The 10,000-nt window shown below is 40.6% G+C and overlaps 1 protein-coding gene across 3 annotated transcripts in view; it reads right to left on the bottom strand.

Moving 5' to 3' along the window:
• Positions 1-10,000, bottom strand: part of LOC138964058 (uncharacterized) — a 66,395-nt gene that overhangs the window by 33,300 nt on the left and 23,095 nt on the right. For all 3 annotated transcript variants that reach the window (XR_011454995.1, XM_070335945.1, XM_070335946.1), the window contains exons 2-3: positions 1,036-1,228; positions 65-255 (exon numbers count right to left, since the gene is read on the bottom strand). Coding sequence is in view for 2 of the 3 variants with exons in the window: in XM_070335945.1 (XP_070192046.1) it covers positions 65-255; positions 1,036-1,228 (384 nt within the window). In the remaining variant the exon portion in view is untranslated. The remainder of the gene's footprint in view (positions 1-64; positions 256-1,035; positions 1,229-10,000) is intronic.

The following is a 10,000-nucleotide window of genomic DNA, read 5'->3' as shown; positions in this document are numbered from 1 at the left end:
ACACAGACATACAGACACAACAAAAACAACAGCATCAATATCAAAAGCACATGTTTTGCTGTACCTGGGTATACTTTGTGTCCATTTGCTTTGAGTTGATTCCTTCGTGCAATCCAACCTCAATTGATTCAGCTAATGGGTTCTCAGGACCGAATTCCACTCGCAGTTTTCCTTCGCCAACGCACACGGTTTTAATGCTGGGTGACCATTCATCGCAGGATGTGATTTCAGGATTTCGTGTTCTTGGAGAGGGATCTGAAAACAAAAATTGACATGCTTGTGAATGCGGTTCGAGTGCATTTGTGCGATGGCAGAGAACGCCTCCCGGGATGGAATAATTACAGACAGTTTAAGGAGCAACACGTTTTTGATGCGCCGGAGAGAGACAGCAGAGTGCACCCCCCCTCCTTATTTCCATGAATGAAAGTAACTAATGGTGGATAGACCTGACCTTTTTAGCGTATTACCGGTTAAAGTGCGTTGAAGGCTTAGAGGCCTATGATGACGTTAATGGGATAAAATGCACACAAAGACACACACACACACACAAAACAATTGTCTAAATTACAACACAGCGTATTTCCGTTGAACTTTGTTGGGTCCAATTCGCCACTAGAACACTTCCCAAATTGACTTCTTAGATAGTACACCTTTAAATAGAAAGTAGTCTGCCTGCTGGCTCTCCGCGTATTTGTTAAAAACTTTATCGGGTTGCTTCCTCCCAGTGGAAAGCTAGCAGCAACAGAGTCGCGCTACCAAGGTGTATGCGTGTTTAGGTGTAATCAGCCATCTGCACTTATGGCAGAATGACCGAGGTCTTTTACGTTCCAGAATAGTGACACGGGGGTTAAACATGAATACCGTCTCTGAATGTGCACATAAAGTTGACCCGTGTCCGTCCCGGCCCGGATTCGAACCTGCGACCCTTGGATCACAAGTCCAGTGCTCTCCCAACTGAGTGAGCTACCAGTACTTGTCACAATATAGGCCAATTAGGCTTAAGAGGACGTAAACCTCCAATGGTCAGTCAGTCACCTTGGTATCCCTTGATGCTTCTCTTCCTCCTTGCCGACGCTTTGAGTCGGAAGTACTTCTGGCCCCCGCGACGTTTCCGCCGGCCGCCATTTCTGGACTTTTTGGCGGCAAACCTGTAGAGAAGGTTGACGGACACCCGCCGAGGTCTTCTCTTGGAGAAGTTAGCCACGCAGCTCACTTTCCTCTGACATTTCTGCAACGAAACGTGCGTACACTTGTTAATGGTTTGACCATGGAATTGTGTATTCAGTAATACCATTTTACATGGATACACACACACACACACACACACACTACACACACAGACACACACGCACACACTGACACACACACAGACACACAGACACAGACACACACACACACACACACACCCACACACACACACGCGCGCGCGCGCGCTCGCACGCGCACACGCATACATAATGTATCCCCTTCTCTCTCTGCCCTCCCTCTCCTACCATCTGTCTCTCTCGTGCTCTTTGCACTTACTTTCGTATAATTTCATTTGCATGAATTAAGAAGTTTTGGAACGTAACCAACATATTTTAATTAAGATCAAATGAAAGAAAATAATGTTGGGAAAACAAATAAAACAAGAGGCGAAGCCTTCAAGGCTCACGTAAGAAATCGACAAACAGTAACACAAACTCAATCACTCCGTCACACATACACACACACACACACACACACACACACAGTAAGCATAGGTGAAACTGCAAGAAAGCGAGACACTGGATCTGCCAATTAGTCTCGGCCCGCTCACAATAACAATGACCGAGACTTTCAGTAATTCCTTTGCGTGACGTCTAACCCTCTTACTTCATAATGTGACGTCTTCAAATAGTTTCTATCACACACGTCAAACACTTTTGACCGAGACGTAATCTTCTTATGCGAGCTTTATCCATAGACTCGGAAATGTTAAAGTTTCTATCACACACACACGCACGCACGCACGCACGCACGCACGCACGCACGCACGCACAGACAGACAAAGTTTATCATCGCATAGGCTACACTTACGTGAGCCAAAAACCAAAAACAAAACGTATAGTGGCTTTTCTCTTCAGAAACTGGTCTGTTTGTTTGTTTGTTTGTTTGCTTAACGCCCAGTCCACCATCAGGGCGGTGCTGCTTTGACATTTAACGTGCGACACACACAAGACAGAAGTCGCAGCATATGCTTCGTGTCTCACCCAGTAACTGGTCTGTTGGGGGAGATTAAAAAATGTCACCGGAATCTGAGATCTGCTGACGTTTTGCCGACGGTACAAACTCGTCCAAAAATTTGGAAAGTGTTCTGCCTTTGAACCCTTACCCACTCCCCCCCCTCCCACCCGCACCCACCCACCCCCCGAACCTTAATTTTTTCAGATATTTATTAGTTCTGTGTATTTAAACATAAGAACTTACATCTAAACAAACACGCCTACACTATAAAGAAATGACTTTTGAAACTGGACAAGACTGCTGGTCCAGTTCGACAGTTTCTGCCGTTAAAGTTCATTTTTTGTCAGTTCTTGAAAGTGGTATAACCACTGAGTTATATATAACTCATTTGGCATAACCCGTGTGTTAAAAATGGATGATTCCGGCTTACACTGCAACAACCTGATATCTAATGAACACTTTAGTTTTGGGAGAAAGAACAAATTTCGATGGGCAGACAGTATCACTTTTGGAACGAAGGGTAGCAGACGACAACTTGTGTTTGAAAGAGGTCAGGTTTTGGAGTAACGCGCCCGCATTGTATTACATTTTCCGTCTAAGAGCGAAAACAGAGTGGTTAAAAAGCGACAAGGAAAAAAGTTGTGCGCGTTTGTTTCAGAACTTAGCAGGGTCGGATATCCTCCTATGCAATTGCAAGGTTAAATTATCCGCATCGCAGCACGTGAAATGCCTGCTGATCGGGGTCACTTTAAATCATCTTTTGTTTAGTCTGCTCAGTGTGACGTCTGCTTCAGTGGATTTAACAGATGAACAAAAAGAAAATGTTTAGGTAAGGGGGAAAAATGCAGGTCATTAGGCTAACGTGGAGAGAGAGAGAGAGAGAGAGAGAGAGAGAGAGAGAGAGAGAGAGAGAGAGAGAGAGAGAGAGAGAGAGAGAGAGAGAGAGCGTGCGTGCATGCGTGCGCGGGCGGGCAGGTTTGTGTACGTCTTGGACAGGTACCTTTACCGGAACCGGTGTCCAAAATAAAGATTAGAATCATGTACATGTAGTCAGGACTCCATGCAGCCAGGCTTTATTTTCTTAAGTAATCAAAAAGAGCGAAACATTTTCATGAGAAGGAATTCATGGTATGAACTCGACATGGGGAACAATCAAGAGTATGACAGTGTGATAGTAATCAAGTTACTTGCGGGGCAAACACAGCACTTTCTCTATTTTTCTCAGTGAAAGGCAGTGATTTAAACGAAGATTGTGCTTCCCTAAAATGCCATCTTTAACCCGGACTGTTTCCCTTGCTATGAAATGACATGATACAGTGGTGCTGCGGAAAACACATCTTTGTCTGTGTTTAACACTTTTTAAAAATCCTTATCTGTTCTGTCCATTTTCAGAAATCCTCAGTTGACCTATCAGAGACCTAGGCCAGTAGGTTATATGTGTGTCACCTAACTGGCGCTAGACCTATGTCTCAAATCCGTATCTGACAACAGGTGATAGACCAGTCTCAAACCCTTATTTGGCCTGTGATAGACCAGTATCTCAAACCCTTATTTGATCTGTGATAGACTAGTATTTGAAACCCTTATCTGATCTGTGTTAAACCAGCATCTCTAATGCTTACCTGACCTTTCATAGACCAGTATCTCAAATCCTTATAGTGCAGGGATAACCCAGACCACCTTAAAGCCATATTCAGTGCGGCTGGATCCGGATTTTAGGGGCGTGTCATTGTCTGCAATACTTTGTCGGCATCATAATTATTTGAAATACGTGCACTTCTCATAGCGTGTCTGCAATAAAACAGCAAGGAAGGGATTGCCTTGTTTTTATATTTAGTCAAGTTTTGACTAAATATTTTAACATCGAGGGGGAATCGAAACGAGGGTCGTGGTGTATGTGCGTGTGTGTGTGTGTGTGTGTGTGTGTGTGTGTGTGTGTGTCTGTGTGTGTCTGTGTGTGTGTGTGTGTGTGTGTGTGTGTGTGTGTGTGTAGAGCGATTCAGACTAAACTACTGGACCGATCTTTATGAAATTTGACATGAGAGTTCCTGGGTATGAAATCCCCGAACGTTTTTTAAATTTTTTTGATAAATGTCTTTGATGACGTCATATCCGGCTTTTCGTGAAAGTTGAGGCGGCACTGTCACGCCCTCATTTTTCAACCAAATTGGTTGAAATTTTGGTCAAGTAATCTTCGACGAAGCCCGGACTTCGGTATTGCATTTCAGCTTGGTGGCTTAAAAATTAATTAATGACTTTGGTCATTAAAAATCGGAAAATTGTAAAAAAAAATAAAAATTTATAAAACGATCCAAATTTACGTTTATCTTATTTTCCATCATTTGCTGATTCCAAAAACATATAAATATGTTATATTCGGATTAAAAACAAGCTCTGAAAATTAAATATATAAAAATTATTATCAAAATTTTTTTTTCGAAATCAATTTAAAAACACTTTCATCTTATTCCTTGTCGGTTCCTGATTCCAAAAACATATACATATGATATGTTTGGATTAAAAACACGCTCAGAAAGTTAAAACGAAGAGAGGAACAGAAAAGCGTGCTATCCTTCTCAGCGCAAGTACTACCCCGCTCTTCTTGTCAATTTCACTGCCTTTGCCGTGCGCGGTGGACTGACGATGCTACGGTCTTGCTGCGTTGCATTGCGTTCAGTTTCATTCTGTGAGTTCGACAGCTACTTGACTAAATATTGTATTTTCGCCTTACGCGACTTGTTTCTTCCTGTTGAACAAGGACCAGCCTGTTGTTGTGAAACTGTGTCAACCCGTGGTTTTTACGTAACATCATCACAACGAAATCTGCGATGGCGGCCGTTTTCCTTCCCACGCTATGGTCGCCAAGGTGGGAGCTGGGATGTACTTGGAGGAATACTATAGATCTGACCGTTTTGGGGGAGGGGGGGGGGTGTTCTAGCGAATTAGACAAATCTGAAGAATCTAGGGAATCCACTATACGTCTCAATCTAGACGCACACGACACGATTTGCTCGAAAACGCACCACAAGTATATATATTGGTTATTAATTATATCAAAAAGTGTCATTACACTTCGACAGGGCGCTGCTTTTCTTCGATTTTAAAACAAAGAGTTGTCCAGAAGCGCTTCCTCCCCCTCCTCCGCCATCTATGACGCAGCGGCATAGTAACCGCATCACGTACACAGATAGGGGTGTAGGAACCCAACCCAACTATTCGTAAGAGTGCTCGTTCTTTGCCTATTTTACGAAATGCAATTAAACATGGCAGTCTTCCGGTGCGGTAGCCTAATTTGTCATGCAAAATCTTACGGTATAACTTCGGAAGCGATCTGAGGGCTTTGTTTCTTAAGAATTATTCCTTGAACGTGCATTGCGTGGGTAAATAGAACGTCCTGCATCACAACGCTGTGGGAAAAACGTAATATGTTACAAAGCATGTCAGGATAGTCCGTGTGGCCTGCCTCTTACCTCATTATACCTCATGCAGGAAAAGCAAGTCGATAGTTGATTAGTAATTAACGGTAATTGAGTCTTCAATTTCAAAACGCAGCACGAATTTATCCCGCCTACGCTTGAGAAGCATAAGTTCAGAGGGCAAGAACAACAATCAGTTTGTGCGTGTGATCTGATTCACCAATGGCGTGAAGGGAACTGAAAGCTGTCTGAGCATCTGACACACCCGTCATTTGCACGTGAGAATTAGTTTCTAAACATGTCATGGGAGCTTTTAAATCTTGCCAAATGTCGTGTTCGCTCTTCTTTTGAGCCGTAATTATGTAGGTCTCATTACCATCCGGGTTTGAGTAATTACTCGTCTGAAATATCATTGTGTACGGTTTGCTAAAATATCCGGAATATTCAAAGGAATGTAGAGGTTGCATCGAAAAAACCCACGAGCTATCAATAAGAGACAGCCCAGTAATAGTATTTAGCTAATATTGTTTTTTTCGTTGTTTATTTTTTGCTTACATCATTCGTAGGTCAGAAAATATTGAAAATAAGACACTAAAGATGAGATAAAACAGATAGTAACTGACCCGCTGATATAAGTATACAGGGGCGGACGAGGGGGGGGGGGCACAGGGGGCACGTGCCCCCCCCCCGAAAAAAAATTGGAAAGCTGATTCTATGAGTATGACCATTTCTAAGTTCAAATGGCACCAGATGGCACCATTTTGCTTCTTTTGGTCAAATTTTTTTTCCGGGGGGGGGCATGCTGCCGGACCCCCCTAGCAAATTCGGGCGCTTCGCGCCCATCACATTCACTTTCGACTCAAAGTGCACCCCCCCTTACAAAGCAACCTGGTATATGTTTGACTCTGGATCTGAATATATAACATGACACAATATTGCAAATAGATAAATAAAAATGTGTTTAAAGCAGAAACTGACAGATAAACAAAAACAAAAAACAAAAAACAAAATTGTCTTCCATTCCCCAACCGACCATATTTTGTCCTCCCAACCTTAGATATTTTTTTGGACACTTCGGAAAACCCCACCCACCCGATCAAATAATGACAAAACTGGAATTTGCAGACTTGACAAGGAACGCTACTCTTCTCCAACATCAAGGGGACATAGCTCGCACAATGTCCGGCATTGCGCCTGTGTATGTAAACAAAAGCGTACATTCAATTAAAACAAAAACAAACAAAACAAAACCCGACCTACCGAACCAATTTTGTTGTGGTTGGCCTCATCATCGGAAACAATCATTTTATTGGCCAAGAAATTATTGCAACAAATTTCAAACCCAAATTAAAGCATTAATTCCTGTGTCATTTAATTAAAACTGTATATGCCAGTTAAGACCGTTCACTTAACCTTCAGGATCACCTTTTGGATTACATATTTATTTTACAGGGATCACGTGACCGCCGCTCAAGTAAGGGTACCCTCAAAATCGACCAGACAAAAACGGAAGAGCCGAATGAAAAATTTACAAAAAATCACAATAGGCAAATCTTTGCAACTTTGACATACGAGAAGAAATTCAAACCAATTATCTACCCTGAACAGATTGTTTTGTTTTGCTACCTTGCGTATTTCGCGTGCTATGCTATTCCCTAAAATTTTAATCTCCTTAACAACGTGGAAAGGCAGATTAGGTTCCGTTGGTTCTCTCCCCATTCTTAAAGCTTTCGTTTTATCTAAGTTTAATTGTAGCCCTGGGACTTTGCTAAATTGGTTCAATATGTTCATTGCCATGTTAACATCATCTCGGTTTTTTAAAAACAGGGTTGTATCATCTGCCATTTGTTTTATTTTTATGACCGTACCATCCTGATTAATCATGTTTGGTGTAATTATTCCAACTATAGGGCTGTTTCTTATCTTAATCGCCAACAATTCTACCGCCAAGACGAAAGCCAACGGCGAAAACCGGCAACCTTGTCGAATTCCACTAAATACGTTAAAACTCTCCGATAACCAACCTCCATGATTTATACAGCTTGTAGTACCTTTTATCAAAATCTCCACCCACTTTTTAAAACTAGATCCAAATCCAAATCTGTCAAAAACATTAAGAAGTAGCGACTTTGATATACTGTCGAAAGCTTTTTTAAAATCCAGGGCAAGCAGATAACCCGCCTTTCCACTAACATTAAAGTAATTAACCGCATCATCAATCGTTCTAATCACTGTTGATATATTTCCGTCTTTTAGGTAACCAACCTGATCTACACTGATTAGTTCATTAATTACTAAACCCATTCTTCTTGCCAAAACTTTAGCTAGAATTTTATAATCAGTATTAGTTAAAGTAATTGGTCTCCAATTACTTAATCGTTCTCTATCCAAATCTTTTCCTTTATGCAATATTATCACCCCTTGATTTTGCGTATAATAATGATAACTCTTCCCTTTTAAATGATTCATTAAATGAATCAACAAGCAATCTGCTTATCTTGCACCAAAATACTTTCATGAAATCAATAGAAATTCCATCAACCCCAGGGGCAGAGCCATTTTTCATGCTACACAGAGCGTCGGCTGCTTCTGCGGGAGTTACTAACCCCTCATATAAACGTGACTGTTCTTCACTAAGGCGTGGAACAAATTCTTGCGACAAAAAATCCAAACTGTCTTTTACCGTATTTTCAGAATCAGTTTTCAGACTGTGTATAATATTCTTTTTGTTCTTGTAAAATAAAATTCTGGTCGGTTATTGTTTCACCCGCTAAAGTGCTGAGGCGTGACATAATGTTTTTCTTCTTTTGTCTTTTTATATTTAGTCAAGTTTTGACTAAATATTTTAACGTAGAGGGGGGAATCGAGACGAGGGTCGTGGTGTATGTGTGTGTGTGTGTGTGTGTGTCTGTCTGTGTGTGTGTGTGTGTAGAGCGATTCAGACCAAACTACTGGACCGATCTTTATGAAATTTTACATGAGAGTTCCTGGGATTGATATCCCCGAACGTTTTTTTTCATTTTTTTGATAAATGTCTTTGATGACGTCATATCCGGCTTTTCGTGAAAGTTGAGGCGGCACTGTCACGCTCTCATTTTTCAACCAAATTGGTTGAAATTTTGGTCAAGTAATCTTCGACGAAGCCCGGACTTCGGTATTGCATTTCAGCTTGGTGGCTTAAAAATTAATTAATGACTTTGGTCATTAAAAATCGGAAAATTGTAAAAAAAAATAAAAATTTATAAAAGATCCAAATTTACGTTCATCTTATTCTCCATCATTTTCTGATTCCAAAAACATATAAATATGTTATATTTGGATTAAAAACAAGCTCTGAAAATTAAATATATAAAAATTATTATCAAAATTAAATTGTCGAAATCAATTTAAAAACACTTTCATCTTATTCCTTGTCGGTTCTTGATTCCAAAAACAAATAGATATGATATGTTTGGATTAAAAACACGCTCAGAAAGTTAAAACAAAGAGAGGTACAGAAAAGCGTGCTATCCTTCTTAGCGCAACTACTACCCCGCTCTTCTTGTCAATTTCACTGCCTTTGCCATGAGCGGTGGACTGACGATGCTACGAGTATACGGTCTTGCTGAAAAATGGCATTGCGTTCAGTTTCATTCTGTGAGTTCGACAGCTACTTGACTAAATGTTGTATTTTCGCCTTACGCGACTTGTTTCTAAGTTACAACAAAATTTTGTGTTTTTTTCCCCCTCTTCTATCCACTTCACCCAAGCTCTAACCTGTGCACCCCTTGCTTTTTACATTTAGTCAAGTTTTGACTAAATGTTTTAACGTGAGGGGGAATCGAGACGAGGGTCGTGGTGTATGTGTGTCTGTCTGTCTGTGCGTGTGTGTGTGTAGAGCGATTCAGACCAAACTACTGGACCGATCTTTATGAAATTTGACATGAGAGTTCCTGGGTATGATATCCCCGGATGATTTTTTCTTTTTTTCGATAAATACCTTTGATGACGTCATATCCGGCTTTTTGTAAAAGTTGAGGCGGCACTGTCACACCCTCATTTTTCAATCAAATTGATTGAAATTTTGGCCAAGCAATCTTCGACGAAGGCCGGACTTCGGTATTGCATTTCAGCTTGGTGGCTTAAAAACTAATTAATGACTTTGGTCATTAAAAATCTGAAAATTGTAGAAAAAGATTTTTTTTTTAAAACGATCCAAATTTACGTTCATCTTATTCTTCATCATTTTCTGATTCCAAAAACATATAAATATGTTATATTTGGATTAAAAACAAGCTCTGAAAATTAAAAATATAAAAATTATTATTAAAATAAAATTTCCGAAATCGATTTAAAAACACTTTCATCTTATTCCTTGTGGGTTCCTGATTCCAAAAACA

This window comes from Littorina saxatilis, linkage group LG4 (genome assembly GCF_037325665.1).
Source record: "Littorina saxatilis isolate snail1 linkage group LG4, US_GU_Lsax_2.0, whole genome shotgun sequence".
Classification (NCBI taxonomy): Eukaryota; Metazoa; Mollusca; class Gastropoda; order Littorinimorpha; family Littorinidae; genus Littorina; species Littorina saxatilis.
Note: the sequence above shows the minus strand (reverse complement) of the source record. Positions and strands in the feature narration are given on the sequence as shown.